At 42.4% G+C, this 18592-nt stretch overlaps 1 protein-coding gene across 1 annotated transcript; it reads right to left on the reverse strand.

The window, feature by feature from the left end:
* Positions 1-15569: 15569 nt before the first annotated feature.
* Positions 15570-18012, reverse strand: LOC306715877 (potassium channel subfamily K member 15-like; the record flags this gene model as incomplete). Its single annotated transcript, XM_079186356.1, has 2 exons — positions 15570-16549; positions 17730-18012. The coding sequence occupies 2 exons, from the start codon at positions 18010-18012 to the stop codon at positions 15570-15572; spliced, it is 1263 nt and encodes a 420-aa protein (XP_079042482.1).
* Between the last annotated feature and the right edge of the window lie 580 nt (positions 18013-18592).

Below are 18592 nucleotides of genomic sequence, written 5' to 3' on the forward strand. Positions count from 1 at the left end.
AGCTGGCTTGCATGTTAGCGGTTAGCTTGCCAGCTTCAGTAGTTTGCCAACCAGCTCTGCAAGTGTAGTCACCACATCACAGAGCTTCTAGAGCATTTCACAAAGAAACATTTCACTGTAAACTGGGATCTAGAAGGGAAGGAAAATTATAATATATGTATTCATTAGCATGTTTTCATTGGTGTGTAATCACCTGAAACTAAGAATCACTGTGTTTTTGTTAGCTTAGAATGAGCACTTTATATCTGCATTGGTTGTGAGTCCTCTTCACAGCGTCTGCATGTTGCACCGCCGTGTTTCTACAGTAGCCCAGAACAGACAAAACAAACACTGGCTCTACCGAGAGCCTTTCGTGTGTTGACGTTACTTGAAGGCCACCGTAGTGCTCCTTCATGCTTGGAAAAGGAGGGGTGAGCAGAGAGGTACTCATTTGGTTGCAATCTGCACCCTCACCACTAGATGCCACTAAATCCCACACACTGTACCTTAGAGCTGTTATTAAGCCCTAAATTATTAATTGCATTGAATAAAATAGGTCTGGTTCTGTACACACAACCATACGTTTGAACATTGTCGTATGAATTGCCCACAATAAGTATTAATCTCAGTTATTTAGTTGAGCAGTTATTCCTCAGGGTGATAAACAACACAGACTGAAAGTGGTTTCCACTTTAACATAACTTGTATTTTATTTATGATTCATTTCATTTACATTTATGAACCACTGATAAATGAGTTGCGGGCACAGCCTTATCCTAGCTTGATTGTGGTTTATTTAGTTCAGTGTTTTCAGTCATTAGGCATTAGTTAATTATTAATGATTTAGGTTTTTACATTTTTAATTGATTTCTCACTCACTCTGTGCCTTTTGACTCACTGGCTTGCAAGACCATCTTGGACGTGACCATCTTGAAGTGTTTTTTGTTATTTCTTGGAAGTAGAACGTTTACTACTATACAGTGTTTGCTTGTTTTAGCCAATTTACATATACTTTAATGCCGCCTTTTTTTTAAAGCGTGATTTTTTTTCTGGAATACCATATTCAACTCTGGTGGACTTGGCAGGAGGGCTGCATGTTCCACAGATACGCAGCAAAGAAACGCACTCGTGTATGATGAAGTGCCCTCTAGGGTGCCCTTCCAGTGGAGAAAACAACATGCGGTGCACTAATGGGGGCCTTTAAATGGAGAAAACATGATGCAGGGCCACTGGCTGCCATACATATAGAAAACCTTCTGCACGCTGGTGTCCTTTTTATTTATTTTCGCCCCTGCCCCTCTGACAGCCTGAGTCCGCCACTGATACATAATAATGTGAAATAACATAACTTTGGCAAAATAACCCAAACATTATGTGTAGAATGTGGATTGCCTAAATATCTCAAACAACCATCTGCAAGTCGTTTTTCACATCGTGAACACACTGTACCAAGGTGCAAAAACTGGCTTTTGATTATTTGTACATATTCAGCACCTGGTGTAAATCTGTAAGATAAGAGCCAACAAGAAAGGCTGCATTTAGCTCACAGCTCTGCTTCTGAAGGCTGTTAGCACACACCTTTCTTAACACTCAGCTGGCACTGGTGAGCGGGAAGCATTTGATCATAAGACATAAGTGATGTTCAGCATCTCTTGCCATTAAACTCTATAAGTAAAGTGTGTTTTTTTTTCAGATGCGCCGTTAAAAACTAAACCTGTGAGATGAAAAAGCAGCAGGAATGGAGCAATGCCACCTCAACCTGCCTGTAAAAAGGCTTTACAGCTTAGTCTAAATTTATGTGCCCTGTTTAATTTTCAGATTGGGATTGTGGTTCTGGCTAAAACATATTATGCTCTTTCTTATTTTTTTTACCACACCCTCAATAAATCTGCTCTGCATTTTCACTTCTTGTTGATGTGAACTCTGGCCAAGACACTTTAAAACAAGTATTGCTTGGCATTGATTCGTGAGGGCCTGAAGTTCAATTGCTTGTAAGATTCAGCATCTGACAGCTGTTCTATAAATAAAACAACACACACACTACATCCCCTTACATAGGACTGTTCATCTAAATACCACAGAAGTAAACAAGAAGACTGATCTAGTGACAGTGGGATTGTCCGAAAAACAGACTTTAATCACTGGCAACACCTCTTTGCAACATCAGAACCAACTAAAGGAGCAAAGACTATATATATATATATATATATATATATATATGGCGCCTTTTATTAGCAGATCTCGCAAAGTGCTTCACAGCTATAAGATTAAAGTGCATATAACGTAGTAAGACAATGAGATTTAAAACAACCACAAAGTGTTCTTCAACAAGCTATAAACTTGAACAAAAGCCAGTCTACACAGGCTGTGAGCTGTTTTTTAAAAGTGTCTACAGTCCAGTGGGAGTGAGTTCCAAAGTCTGGGAGTTACAACCTCAAAAGAGCGATTGCCTTTGATGGTCTTAAAGTCTGGAGTTTGATACACGAAACAAGTGCTGGCCGGATGACCTCAGTGACCTGCTGACAAGATGCAGCACCGTAGTAAGTCAGTAATGCGAGAAGGAGACCGTGCGTTGATTCAAAAGTGATAAAAAAAAGGATTTTTTTGCCATTTCTGAATTTAATGGGGAGCCAGTGTAAGAATACGAATTTCTGGGATCGCAAATGTATCAGCGGCAACCATTTGTGAAGCGTGACGCTGCCATCATTTGCGATCTTCGTTTAAGCGGCGCTTGCTTTTCTGAGATAAGCGCCTGGTACGAAGCCCCGCAGTAGCCCTGACCACTCGTAAACGATCAACAGATGTCCTGAGGAGTCACGTAAACAGATTGTCAGAACTCGTATTCCACAGGTGGTCGAGCAAATGCCTGTGCTGCTGGTAATAAACACGTATAGATAGTGAGTCAGCCTGTACGTGGGACGTGTGGTTGATATCAAGCAGAACAGCGGCATGTACGTATTCTGTTGGACTCCAACAGAGAGAGACCTCTGGCTCTCAACTCTGTTTAATCACCTCTCCAAGGAATACACAGCTCCCCTGAGCCAAGTTAGCTGCAGGTGACACACACACACACAAACAGCAACTTCAGGAACAGAACCTGTAGCTGCATAACACAGCAGTAAGCAGGATATTCTGCAAAGCAATAGGGATGTACACTAGTGGCTGCTGACTGGTGAAGTTACCCCGTTGCTTATGATTCCAAAACATTTGAATTAAATGAAACTGCGGTCAACATAAATGAAGACAAGCCTGTGAGCTAGTTCAGGCAGTCGACTTGAGTTCACCATTGCACTTTAGTGCTATATTCTTTTAATTGCCCACTGTGTGGGATTTAAGGGGACCTATCAGCAGGAATGTAATATAATATGCATAACTCTGTTTTCATTAGGGCATTAGTGCACCTGAAACTAGAAATCTGTGAGTTTTCGTGAGCTTAGAATGAGCCCGTTATATAGGTAGTTCGTCCTCTTCATAGAGTCCGTCCGTTGATATGACGAACTTGTTAGCAAACAGTTACTAATATACACATCCAGCAGACACGGAGCAACGTCATCATTCATTTGGACTTGTGTTTCTGTCTCCCTGAATTTAAGTCCGCTATTCTCTCTCTTTTCCCTCTGTTTCTTCTTCAACGGCTAAATGATGTGTTAGTTGTTGTCTGCCGTTGCTGGGCAGGTAGCATACATTGGGTTATAAAGTTGGTTGCTACTGAAATGACCCTGGTGAGAACTGCTTTGCATTACAAATTGCCATTTTTCCCCTAATGATAATATAAAAGTATGAATTAGTACAGCATTAAATTGGATCGTCTTATTCCTCGGCTAAGACGCCGGGTTTTAAAACAGTTGAGCAGGATTTCATCACAATGACAAAAAAAAAGGTCCAGTCGTGGGAACATCAAATGAGTGATTGACAGTCATTATCATTCTTTTGGAGTTGTGTTTATATGGCCACCTCCAATATTCACTCTCTGTTCCTTTCATTTTTGGTCTCTACCAACTCCTGAGGGAAATATCTGGCTCTGTAGCCGCTAAATGCGCCGCTATTTTCCCCAGCTAGTCTCTAACTGTGTCTGTCTGCGGTTTGGTGCTGAGCAGGTCATGTAGAAGGTAGTGAATGAGAGCGGTGAGAATGAACGAAAACAGAAAACTTGTGGGGCCAGACCGCTAAACAATGAGCTGAAACTTACTATAAAGCTACGTAAAGGCAAGGGGAGTTGTAGATTTGGGTGATGATTCTCTGTAGGTTTATAACTAAGAGTGAGCCCTTTCACATGGTCATTGATACATTATGATAAAAATGATTGCTTATAGCAGCTTGAAACAGACGGACGGGGGACGCACACATTGCCTCCACAGTCTTCTGATTGTCTGTAGCTAAACTGGAGAAACACAGAAAGCAGCTCAGCACTTGATCAACTCAATAAGTGAAAATTGTCAACTTAATCTGATCATCTGTGTGAAATCATAACAGATCAACACGAGGGATTGATTCAACATTTCATGGGATTTCATGTTGATTCAAAATCCAAATGAAGCTTAGCGGAAGTTCAATGATAAAGTCTTCATGCTATTTATTTATTTATTTACATATTTCTCTCTCTTTCTTTTCCAACTCAATCAGCTGAGGGCGGTCACTCTTGCAGTTACACCAATCAGATTGAGCCACGACCTCTGTGAGCCGGTCATCTAGTTGCCGTCAAATTTTGAAACTGTTCTTTTCTCTGCTGCCATCAACTTTCATTTCAGTGTTGGATTCATGCAACCGTCCTCCACCTCATTCACCTCCAGATTTCATCACCGATGGGTCCTTCCAGTGAGCTCATCAGAATTCCCTCTCCACATCACATCCATCCAGATGTTCAGCCATTGCTCTTCACCCCTCCACCACCAGCGCTGTCTAGACTCCATCGGGGAGATGTTCCTGTTCAGCTGATGGCATCACCACCCCTTAAAATAATGTCATCATGATATAGACATACATTTTTGTTTACTGTCACATTATTATTAATTAATTGAATTACTCCTAAAGCCTGTTTTCAATGAATTCACTCTTGATTGAATTACATCAGCTGTACAAATCTATATGCATTGCTCAAAACAATAAACACAAATTAAAAACATGTAGGCCTATTAAAAATGTAGCAACATCAAAAAGAATTTTTACAATTGTTGTAATTCATAAACGTACAAAACATACAGTTAATAAACTCTCCTCAAAGCCACCAGACTTCCAACCCTGGTCTGGTCGGGGGAAAAAAAGCTGTAATTCACAGAGTTAGATGTGAAAATATGCTTGCTGGACCCCCCCTGCCTCTCTGTGCTGTTGCTCAGTGCTATAGCTCGCTGAACGAGTCTGCCGCTGTGCGACAAAAGTCTGAACAAACTTTTAAATTACTAGCCCTTTAGATCTAATATGAGTGAAGATTCAGCAACTTTCTCACCTCAAATTTGATGTTGGCAGACTGCTGAGGTGAAATAATTAAAAGTTTACTCAAATATTCCGCCTGTTTCCTAATCGAGGGAAAGGAAATGCACCGTGCACACAGGATTGTGGGTGCTTTAAAAGCCCTGAGGACTCAGTCCTCGGAAGAATTTGAAGGATACTCGGATTGAACAATACTTCAAAGTGACTCAATGACGAAGCATCCTTGAAATTCAGCCGTTGAAGGATCCTTCTTTGACTTTGAGAACCCCCCTCCGTGGGTGTGCCCCATTAGCTAGCCAATGGACGCTGCTCAACACTGCGCTCATACAGTGTTTACCGCAGACAATTCCATCTTAACCCAGGTTAACACTGTTAGTTCTGTCAGCACTGTTGCTGTTGTTTGTACTGTTAGCACTATTAGCACTGCTAGGCGCTAGCTGTCGCCATGTTGAAACCCGTGTGGAGGCAATCCCTCAGTTATAGATATGGTCAGAATTTTGAATTTAGCCCCTTTAACCAATACATTTCAAGTTATGGGATTTGGGTATAAAATAAAATAATTTACAAGTTATAATTTTGATTAACAAATCCGCAGTAGCTTCTCCGATGCAGCGCAGCTAATCAAAAGGCTGCAAAGAAAGACAGCTAAACCACGGCATGCTTGCATTTCTTTGGTGTTTCAAAGTGTAAGATGTTTTTTATCTCTTAATGACTTGCACCTGGTGAACAACTGGTGTTTTGTGTGTTCTGAATAGCAATTATGTGGAGTGTCAAAGAAGCTATTATATAATAAGTAATTTTCCATAACAATCAGGTTCTCTGTATTGTTTTCCCCTGACACGTTCACACATTCCTCTCTGTGGTTAGAACAGATAATGGCTGGGCACTGACCTTGTGCTAAACAAGACCTGATTCTTATTCTTACTCTCGCCTCCTCCACAAGACTACACGTGTTAGTGTCAAATTCAAGTGCCATTATGCAAAACATAAACAAATATATCTCTCAGCCACACATTTAAAAACACAAAGTCAGCATCCTCAACCTAAATTACAGGATCTCAGCTTTCTTGAGTTTCTTGTGGGTTCGTCCATATTCTTGTTAGAGGGAGTGAGTGACTTGGAGGATCTCTGCAGGTGGCGGAGCCATTTTGGGGACGGTGAGCGATGGTGTGTCGTGGGCCCATCTTTAATTCAGATGTCTCATGGTTCGGCGGTGGAGAGAAAACAAGAGACTTAAGATACAAGATTGATGTTCAAGTGGGAGGCATGCACAGCCAGCGTGAGTCACACAGCTGAGGCATCATGCAACAAAACAAGCGGTAGATTTGCAGTTCATATGTCATTCCGAATCGATCGCCCGGGCTGTCTGGTTTGGTTGTTTTATTCGTAAATCACATCAGACGCTGTCTTTCTATGAGTTTGGTAATGTGCTGAATTGTGGCTGACATATTAACATAAAATACAGGTGAAATTAATATTTGAGAATTTGTCGAGTGAAGGACACTTTCGATACATAATAAACATGGCTGCAAACCTACAAGAGGGCCCTGGGGCAACAAAAAAAAAAGAGCCTCTTCCTCTTCCTCTCACTCTTTGAGCATTGGGTCAACTTCAAGGACCTGTCACGACTACAGGCAAACACGTGGCAGAATAATTTGAAGCCCCAGAAACCAACCAGTTCTGTGTCAGTTAGTTGAAGAAGCATAACAACTGTATTTTAAATGGCACATGCTACAGCCTAGTATATGAATGTGAAGAGGGGAACTACCTTTAACTTGAGTTCCGGCGCAAATGGCGCAAATTACTAATTCATGCACACAAATTTAAAAAGAAATGATCCCGACACTTGCCTGGTAGTGTCATTTAAAATTCTGAAATTAATCCTGCCAGAAGAAGAGGGTCAAGAAGTCATATAAATCAAAAGATGTCTATTCATTGGAAACTAAAATGTGCTCAGTAAATTCAATGGCAATCTGATCATTTGTATTATGGGATATCTTGTTGACATTTTGACTTTATGGTGGTGATAGAGGAAATCAGGAGGTGACCAAAACAACCAAGAATCATCTATTGGGGACTTTGAACATTCATAATTGCCATTCTTTGGCCCGTCATACAGAAAGACAAGCCCTCATAGTATACACCATAACACACCACCAATACAAGCCCTCATTACCGTAATAAACACATAAACTGTACAAGGCTGGATCCCATGTTGTGTGAGTCTTTCTCGTTTTGTACATTTTTCATGGCAAAAGCAGGAGCTTATAGAAATTCAGTGCATGTGGACACTTACCAACACGGTGACTTGTATTCTGGTCTTCTAGCTGAAGTGTGTGTGGCCATCATCCAACGCTCCCTAGCCGGCAAAACAAAGACATCCTTCAGGGGGCTGAAGGGAACTGCAAGGAGAGGTGTGATTGGAGTGAGACTGCAGGTGCTTGAATGAATTGTATGTACAGCGGTTCCCATGTTCCCCCGGAGACAGCACACCTCAAAGATGTAAACACAAAGGAAGCACATAAAAGAAACACAAATCAGAATAAAACGTTGTGTAATCTCATTTGCCTGCTAATCTGATTACTCCCAGCATCCAGCATTCACATTTTCGCAAGCCCATTTAAATCCTGCTGTTCCAAAGTCCACTTAAAAAAAAAAATATTATTAAAATGAATAGAAGCCTGATGGACGCCATCAGTACAAAAACTCTATGAACTGGTGTTTTTGTATGATGTCCTTCAAGAGAAGAAGCCCTGAGAGGCTTGATTCATTTGAACAGAGTTTAAGATTCTCTGTTGCTGCTTTTTTCCCCCTTTGTTCCACCACTGTTCTCATACTACACAGTTCTTCTCTTTTATTTGAAGTTGTTGTTCAATCAAAGATCAACGCTTCCATAAATTGGTGTTACTATTATGATAAAAAAAAAAATGAGATAACAAACAAAACACCCTCAGATTACTTTGAATGAGTGGGAGAGTTTGTGAACTCAAGTCGGAACTTCACATTTATTTCTGATCTTTTAATACCAGCAATATCATGATAACGCGATAAGAAGTGCCTGTAACTGACATAGTTATGCGAGTTATGGGAGTTATGGGAGTCATTATACACCGCATGTTATTATCTTTGACAGTATGAAGGAATAACGACAACCTGCGAGTGACATCTGTCGTTAAACTGTCAAAATGGGATGGATGTGTTGTATGGCAGTGTATACAAGGTGCTAAACACTGTCATGATGGTATCTAATATTATCTTAGGTGTGTGTTTCTCTTCCTGTGACAACCTGTTTGAGTTTAGGACCTTATCCACTGATTTTGTTGAGTTAAGCCACTTAGTCCTCAGAACACTCGCGTATCACATTCCATATGTTGAGATCATCTGTGACGGACAACAATTGTGTAATCCAATATTTGCCTTCGCAATCCAAACTTCCACAGCCAAACTAATTTACTGCTGCCACCAGCACTCTTCATAGTTGCCTTGGAAACGAAAACTTGCGGTAGCTTGTCTGTTTAGTGAAAGTGAAGTAATTGATGCATTATATGCTAATCAGAAATAACAGTGTGGGTAGGATGGTGCGGATGTTCACTCAGTTGGCATACCAAGCAGATGCAGATGAGTGTAAAGCTGTCGGTTTCCTGGGCAGACCTTTGATGATGAATGCCAGACGCAGCTCTGCTGATGGAAACGTCTGCTTCCTGCTCAGCAGACCAGCAAAGGCGCAGTCAATGGAATATTAAAATCATTATATCAGAAAATGAAAATAAAATAGTAATAGAGTGTTGGAGGCGGGAAATGGCGGTGCGATAAACAGCAGTGATGGTTCAAAAGGAACCATTTCATCCGCCCGGGATCAGATGCTGCTGTGGTCATCGCTGATCTTCTCAGTGCAGGTAAAACGTATTCGTAGTCGTTGGTGGACGATTGAAATGTTCTGCTGAAATATAAGGTTATTTTAATTGGTTGTGAGACTCAATAAGGTCCTAATGGAGGAACACATGCAGGAAACTCTGCCACAGTGAACTGCATCACTTTTATGTCACCGTGTGGACGGCGACTTAAATGGCTAAAGAGATGATCCCTCTTATCATTGTTTCTCTTTAATGTTATCATCTCTTCCCAAGAGTCTGCCCCCTAATGAGCAAGGCTATATATGGGAAAAAATATACAGCGTTGCCTCAAGATACAGTAGCAATGATTTTAGGCTCCTGACAGTTGTCGGGGAGGGGAAAAAAAGAGATGAAAATGGAATTAAACTGAAGTGCAGTATTGTGAATTATTTAGTGCAGAGGCCGTAGCAAAGATCTGACTACTTGCTCATTTAGGAAGATTAACAGACGTGGCAAATCACTTTGCTGTCAATCATTTACAGTTCCGAGCTGAAGAACTATGAATAAATCGGATGTCATATCTCCACTGGGAACTATTCTTCATATCTTCCTCTTTTCCTCTCTTCCCTGCACAGTATGTCTAAAAATAAAAAAAGGATGCATTTGTTATCCAACTCGACTGAGGGCCATTGTGTTGCATTTTTCTCTGTGGCCTTATCTCACTCATTCAAATTCTGCCCCGACAGCAACTTTTGAATCAGTCTTACTGATTACAGGAGGAAACACATTTGTGCAAGTTCCATATAGAGCTGCACATAATGAGAAAGAATATGGCGCCGCTGCCGGACAGCAGATAAGTGTGACCTGTACGACAATGGGAGGATACCAGCCACAGATTCAATGGAATAGACAACTGTCCTCATCTCAAACTGGACAGCTGTGTAGTGTAACATTGCTGAGACTCTTGTGTACCTTTTCAGTCACGATAAGACTTTGTCCCACCTCACATCTTTAAAAACTGTCCTCGAACTGAGGGGCACTCAGACCCAAATGAAGACACTTTCACACAGACATTAATCTGCCACTGGTCGCAGCCTTGCTTTATGGGCACAGATATACTGTCTAAGGAGAATGAGAACCTCACTTCGCCACCTCCTCCCATCTCCTTTTCTCCCATCTCTCCCTCCATCTCCGAGCCACTGTTTAGACAGGAAGCCGTGTGCTCAGAGAAGCTGTTGTCTTGTTAAATGGTGCAACTGAGGAGGAAATGGATAACAGCCAACCTTGGTAATTGTACTGACTCAATCACTGGGAATGATTTGGCTCAAAGGCCACTCTCCTTTTAGGCGGCTTTATTAGTTAGCGCTGTCAGTGCCTTATACAGCTTTGCTTCAAATTCCCCATTATGTGACAAACAAGAGTCCCCCCTAGAGTCCCCCATAGTTGCTGTGTGAGGCTAAAATGCAAACATCAGCATGTCAACATTGACTGCTAACCGACTGAGGTTTAGCAGATATAATGTTTACCATGTTCACCATCTTAGTTTAACCTGTTAGCATGCTAACTTTTGCTTTTTTCAGCACTTAACACAAAGAACAGCTGAGCTTGAGAATGTCATTAGTTTTGAAGACATTTGCATGTCTTTGCATTTCATCCTGAGGGGTGCTTGAATATTTGTAGCAAATCTTTCCTCAATCCATCCAATGAATGTCAAGTCATTTCACTTTCAACCACAGACTGTATTTAAGAAGTGGAGGTAGTCGCCGTGACGTCACCCATGGTTGTGGACTACAGTTTTAGAAGCCTTGACTTTTGGCATTTTGGCTGTCACAACTGACATAAGAGGGAGCGATAAGTACAAACAAAGACTGAATAAGGCATTTGTATGCGACCAAAATGTTACAGTTAACTTTCATAAACTGAAAACACACTGTGAAAGGTTAGAGTCATAAGACAAAAACAACGCCGCGGTAGCGACCTGTCACTGACAGGGTAGCCTTGCCCTAAAGCATACTCTGCTTTATGGTCTATTTTACTGTAAATGGGACCATAATTTACTAAATGATTTATTGAAGAAGACTTGAGACCATAAACTCATGTTTACAATGTTTACTGAGGTAGTAAATCAAGTGAGGAGTAGGGTCATTTTCTCATAGACTTCTATGCAATCTGTCTTTAAGGCACCTCCACATTGGCTCTGCCTTTCAGACCCGGAGGTGACCGTCCGCTCTGAACCACAAATGTCAACCTCAGGGTGGCGCTAGAAGAAGAATCATTGATCAACATGAATGGCTCTGCAAAATGATATTACGATAAACCCAGTAGTTTGATATTTCAGTCTGGACCTACCACTGCCAAGCATACCTGTGAAAACACTTCTGTAGGACATAAATTCAGTGGAGCATTTTGCATTCAAATGGAAAGACGAGGGAGTGTTTGACAGTGTCTTGTTTGACCAGTAAGTCAAACACCCGAAGCACACTAATGTGGTTACATGAAGGCTTGGGTCTCCTTGCTGGGAGGTGACATGGATATCATGAACAAACACAGAAAGTGGTTTTATTCACTTTACTTATGATAACTGTTATCAAATTGGGATGTCGTTATTGCAGAGCTGTAGGCCCATCAATTAGGGGGTGATTCAACTGCTCATTTATATATATATTATACTTAATTCAAACTACAAGTGATCAAGCAGCGGGATCCTTTTGACACAAAATGGCAAAGAGACACAGTGTCAAACACAGCATCTGATTGGAGAAGACAACCACGGAGTAAAAACAGCCTTTATTACACTGTTCGACACAAGCAGCAAATTGGCTGGAAATTAAAACTAATGAGCAATTACCCAACCAATGAACTCCTATTAATGTCTGTTTTCTCAATGCTCTCCAACTGAATCCTAATTTCTACTCATTTAATCAATCTGAGTAAATACGACACTTGTTTTTAGTTCCTTAATCTTTCATTGTTTTCACTGTGAGCCACAGAGAATCTTGCGTTTGCATCCTGATAAACATCCAAGAAAATAATCTCAGAGTTCCTCTTGAAAGACTGTGTACACGAACATATTTCTCCATAATCAAAACATGGCACCCGCTATTGGTTCAGTTTATTTATACATTCATGAATACTTAATATGCATGCGGCTTGTATTATGAACGTCCTGCCCCCTATTTCTGCCATATAAAATGTATTATTTACCCTTTACAAAGAGAAGAGTTGCACTCTGCTTGAACCGACGGCTTGTTTCCTATTTAATCTGGTATCCCTTACCGTGCAACTGCACATGAAAGGCCCTTCAACACGGGACGGTAATGACTTAACAGGGTGTGTTCACAAAGAAAAATCTTTAACAATATAATCAATTATTCCCCCACTCTCTCGGCCCCGAACAGCTATGATACAGCAGAGGATAAACACGCATGCAATGCTTTGGCGATGAATTCAACACTGTAATCAATGAACAGTGAGGTAAACTGAAGGTTATTGTTGTTGTTTTTAATGAACTCGAGCATTGCTGTGTGGGCTTTTACATTTTGAATTACAAGTTTATAGATTTTCAGTCACTTTCTCTCCAACAGAGCTGAGCATAATGTTCGGCAACCTCAGCAGAGCTTGCTGAGGAACCTGTGTGAAGATTCATCACTAAAGAAAGCAAAAACATAATATCAAAATGACCGGACTTCCCACAGGACTGCTTTTACGTAAATGTGAACAGATGGATGTGTGGCTGCATGGAAAGTAGACTCACCGACAGGATATGGCTGTTTTAAAGAGATCACTACCACCACCCTCAGCTCACCACCTGTAACAACATACACAGGTCTTTGTGTCAAAGTAAAGCCACTCGTTCTGCATGTGCAATTCATTTTACACGACCATATGCCTCTTCTGTGTTGGGTTTTTTTTTGCAAATAGGCCTGTGTACAAACTTTTCAAGCAACAGTCACAGATATGAGGAGGCAGCTTATGCCTCACAACAGAATAAAGTGAAGCACCATCTGCAATATTAATGGGGTAATTATGGAAATCAGACACCAGCTTTCGTCGTTTACAAAATAGTGATCTTTGTGTTCGTTGTTCAGACCTATCCTTTCTGGTTGATAGTGGAAGCTCATGCGCGTCTTTACGCTTGACTGAAGAGCTTGTGCTCGCGCATCCAGCATCCGAACATGCATTCCCGCTGAAGTCAGAGTTCATGGTGTCAGATGAAAACAAAGTCCTGCTGTCATGCTTTAATTCCTTATGCAAAGGTGACGGCACGCACCTCTTGAGGACAAAGTCCCATCTCCTGTGTGCTGAAACACACACACACACACATATGAGAATATAAGGTGTTCTTACATTACTGATATTCTTGTGGTTCCATAAATTCCAAAATAATTTATCATCCCTTTATCATGCAAAGACAAAGCAAACAGGACTGTCTGTGTTGCAGAAGTCTTCCTGGTGTTCACATAGACCAATGCTGCCCCCTAGTGTCAGAACTGGGAGCAAGAGGAAATTAAACGCAAGTCACTGCTGGTTCCTGTTAATAATATAATGAAATGCAAAACTTAAGTGATCCTCCAGTTGACCCTCCACAGGGAGGTCAAAGTACAGGTCAGATGCAGATTACTGAAATATTAACAGGAGTAGATAATAATTGCAAATGAAGCCATCTTGGGGAGTTGGCAGTAGGCAACCTCTTCTGATTTTAAAATGAGCCGTAGAGCTTCAGTGACTTTTTGTCAGTGGTGTTCTTCATCAGGGCAGATGTAGATGCCTACGATGCAGGAATGTGGCTCCTCGCGTTAATGGACAATCCCTTAACCACTGGTTCTTCTTCACAGTACATCAAATGTGAGGTGTAAATTGGTTTGTGATTTGATTGTTACAATAACAACCAGCACGGTTGTTGTAATTGAGGTCAAGAACCTGAGAACTGCTGCTCTCAACAATGTGTCCACCCTGCTGATTTAAGTGGAAATAAATGTTAATGTGATGCTGCAAATACGACTCCAACTGTTAAAATGTGTTTTGGAGATCCGAGATCAAACTATGAACAATTAACATGCTCCTCTTATTTTCTCTTGTGCCAGATTAAACACTAAGCTACAAATCAGAGATTTAACGGGTCACTGACACACAATTTTGGTCTTGCATTTCAGGAAAGTTGGGTAACTAACAAACTGAAGATGCCAAGATCTCCTGATTGTTCGTCTAGCTCCAAAAACAGCGCAGCCTACGTTTCCAATAATGCAACCAATAGCATTATTTTGATTGAGCCTCCCTGCCTGGTTAATTAATGCCCACCTTTTCCCATCCATCTCCAGATTGTAACGCAGGCTTTCTGTTACATATTTTCTAACCTCAAGCCCAGTTCAAGTCAACCCTAATGATGTAATCAGCTGATGAGGTCATCATGTTTTTTTTCTCAGACCTTACAAAGCTCCTCCGAAGCCACAGAGGCCGTTTTCACAGGCTGAGTAGCGCTCTGCATGACCTGTAAACTGACTTACATGTGTAAAATCCTTTTAAGTACATTTAGAGTGAATGCCTTACTTTATACATGAAGCGAAAAAAAGAAAGTTTTTTTCAATCTAAAAAGTCTGATTAAATTCACAATTTCCTTGTCTCATGGTTAGAATTAAGAATCTAGTGTGAATAATAGCACTGTGTGATTCAACCACACATCTAAAAAGGCAATTAACAACTCATTTGGAGACATTTCTAATTTGCGACTTTCTAGTGCGACTGCTCATACTCCATGCTTTGTTGACACACTCATTCATCACAGAGAACGCGGTCTGGACTGGATGCCGCCTTCAGACAATCACCGCTCACTGTACCGTACGTGTCAGTGTCCAGTTTTCCACTGCACTGAGCAATGAGGATGGAAATGTTACCAAGGGAACCAGCCGGAGTGTACGTTTCTAACGGGAGACGCTGATAATTACACAGTGGAAATAACTGAAGGTCACAGGTGACAACACGGCAGAAAGTATTACCCTTAAAAGTATGAATGCCGATAACCTTTCTCAGGGACATTTACACACATTTCCTGCTGATTTACATAACACATCTTTTGGGACAGTAATAGTGGAAAACATGGGTATCACATACTTTAATTTACTTAATACTTCATTTTCTTTCACACATTTCTCTTTACAATAATATTTAATGTGAAAAAATATATTATAAACTGTAAAGGATTTTCATGATATGCTACATTGTATCTTGTGGCAAATAATGCGACATTCATGACCACGAAAGCCATCGAGCAGAAAATCAGAGGTCTGTGGTGTGTGTATAAAAAGGCCACTAAGTCAAAAAGGCTCCAGAGAGTTATAACGACTTCCTCCTGGCGTGAGGGCGGTTCCTGCCCAGACAGAGAGCGACGCTGCTCGGCGAGGCCTGTGACGACGCGGTGCAGGAGCTGCAAGAGGCACGGTCCACCCTGTAGGAGATGGAGTTGTAAAAGACGGGGTTGCAGTGGCCGCCCGCCTGGTCGCTGCGAGGCGGGGCGGGGCTCTCGTAAATGTCCGGGCCACAGCACACGCAGGAGAACAAGGCCCTGAGTCTGCTGGGTTCTGAGAGCTTTGGGTGCTCAGATGAAACAAGTCTGCGCTCCTCGAGGGGAGAGGCGAGGAGATTCATACAGCTGGTGCCCGCCTCCATGGGAAGGCTCAGGTTGCACAGGCTGCTGTGTCCGTCTTCGCCGTCGTCTTTATAGCTGACACCAGCAGTTTCCGCCTCCTCCTCCTCCTCCCCCGACACCTCCCCATCCCCCTGCGTGTCCTTGGGCTGCGTTGCCTGCTCCTCTACCACGGCTTCAGGCCTCGTGTCAGGCTCCTCCGTGCTGACAGTGAGAAACCTCAGGACCACCAGGTTAAGAAAAGCCCCAATGACCGTCAGCCCCACCAGAATGTACATGAAGCTGAATGCCACGTAGGGGGGTCGCTTCTGGAGGGCATTCGTCTTCTGCAGGGCCACAAAGTCCCCAAATCCGATGGTGGTGAGCGTGACGAAGCAGTAGTAGTAGGAATTAAAGAAGGTCCAGTCCTCGAAGTGGGAGAAGGCCGCGGCTCCGATGCCCAGGGTGCTCATGCACGACAGCAGACCCACCAGGACCATGTTCCCCATGGACACCTCGGTCTTCCGTAAACCCAGGCCCCGCTTGGCTTGGCGCAGGAGGTAGCGGACAACGGTGTTGATCCTCTCGCCCAGGCTCTGGAACATGACCAGGGTCAGAGGGATGCCCAAGACTGCGTAAAACATACAGAAGGCCTTGCCAGCGTCAGTGCGTGGAGCAGCGTGGCCATAACCTACAAAGTCACAGCATATTGCAGGTCACATAATGCCGAGTACTACTGCTTAATGTCTAGAAAGATTCACAGTCACCACCAAGTGTCAAAGTAGGTCTTAAACACGGATTAAACCAGAGCAAGTTTGATTAACTACATGTAGCTGCTTCCATGATTAAACCTTTATGAGTCAATATTTTCAAATCATCACACGGCTCTGCTTAATGTGAACCTGCTCATTGTGACACAATCACTGAGAGTTTAACACCAAACTCGTTTTTTTCCCCCAGAGGACGGGCATTTCCAGAGCTAGCACCTACTGTAGCTGGTGGCGAAAGTCTAACAATGGTCTGCGTGTTTTGATGTTTTTCTGCCCCCTACTGGCCAAAACGTGACGAATGCAGCTTTAAAGTGTAAGGTGGGAAATGTGTAGCGTCTCCCACCCTAATGGTGCAGCGAAGTTACACCCGGTGCCCTACAAATATTTGCTCCGTCCTCACTTCTAGCGGTTCCTGTTTTAGCGGACTCACACTATCAGATGTTCCCACTTGTTCAACTTTTACTGATTGGAGGTGGTCAGCCAACAGGAACACTGATTGGAGAAGTGATTTTTCTAGCACATTTAAACACCATGTTTAGTACATTATCACGCCACCAAACTACTAACTGCATTCCCATACACTGTTTACAGTTTATGATCGTTCTGATCAACATTCATCTGAAAGTATTACAACAATATACTGTCACAAGTGGCTATTCTCAAGTTTGATGTTTAGGACGGAAACAGTGTATTTTTTTCATACAAACATATTGAGAAGTTTTGAGGAATTTTAAAGAAGTTTCATAATGTTTTGATATTTTGAACCCAATGTGAAAACTGGTCACTATTCTAATTCATTGTAACCAGTGTGAATCTTTGTTCACTACGTTTTAACTTGCAACCCTATACGAGGGGTAATCTTTCAACAGATTTTAAGGCGGAACATCCCTTTAAGTGACCGTAAATGTCACTTAAAGGGACGTCGTTCATTGTTTACAAGGTGCTAATCGATAGTCGTTAAACGGCAAGGGCAAAGTTCAGTTCCTCTTTGCAAAAATCACACACAACTTGCGTGTTGCATCATGTAACACCTCACAGTGCATGCAGCCCTTTAAAGTTTGTTTTACAGATAAGAAGCGGGTATGGAGATATCATACTTACCAATTGTTGTGATAACAGTGATGGCAAAATAAAAAGAGCCGGCGAACTTCCACTGCCTCCCGGCGCGGTGCGGCTCCGACTGGAGGACCAGTCTCTCGATGGCTCCGTAGTCCTCCTCCGTGAAGCCGAACTTCTTCTTCAGCTCGTTCAGCTTCTGCTCCAGCGCCCTTTTCCTGGAACTCTCGCTGTCCGACTCCAGCGCGTCAAAGACGGCGGCTCCCAAGAGTAGGTAGCAAACAATAGAGAGGATGAGAGAGAGGGTCCTGATGTTCTGCGTCTTCATCCTCAACTCCGGAGTGCGCGCGGAGCGGGGGTGGGGGGGGGAAGAGGGGTGGGAGTGTTCACAAGTGACCTGAGCTGAACTCCGGCAGCAACTTGCCTTTTTCCACAGGACGTTAGGTGCTCACAACAGGACCTCATTCACTGTAAATGAGGTCCAGGTGAACTCACTCACACGTGGACCCGGTCTACAGAAGTCCGTCCCTCTCCACGCAAAGTGTGTCGCGCTTACTGTTACGTCACTTTGATGGTTGACCCTCACCGTGCAGAATGACGAGTGTGCAGACACGAAGAAGAGGGAACTGCGCTCACCTTACACCTTAGACCCTGACTTTTAAAGATGTGCATGCACGAGGACGATTGTGTGACATCACAACACAATACAGTGCCGTGCAAAAGTAGGCTATTCAACAACAACCCCCCCCCCCCCCCCCCCTTGTATACAAACTGGAATTAAAATCCTATTTTATTTGGATTTAATATAATGGACATACACAAAATAGTCAAATTCGGTAAAGTGAAATAGAAAAAGAAATGTTTTAAAAAAAATGTTCAAGGTACTTCATCTTTGTTTTTAACAAACT

This window comes from Pholis gunnellus (genome assembly GCF_910591455.1).
Source record: "Pholis gunnellus genome assembly, chromosome: 3".
NCBI classification, from domain to species: domain Eukaryota; kingdom Metazoa; phylum Chordata; class Actinopteri; order Perciformes; family Pholidae; genus Pholis; species Pholis gunnellus.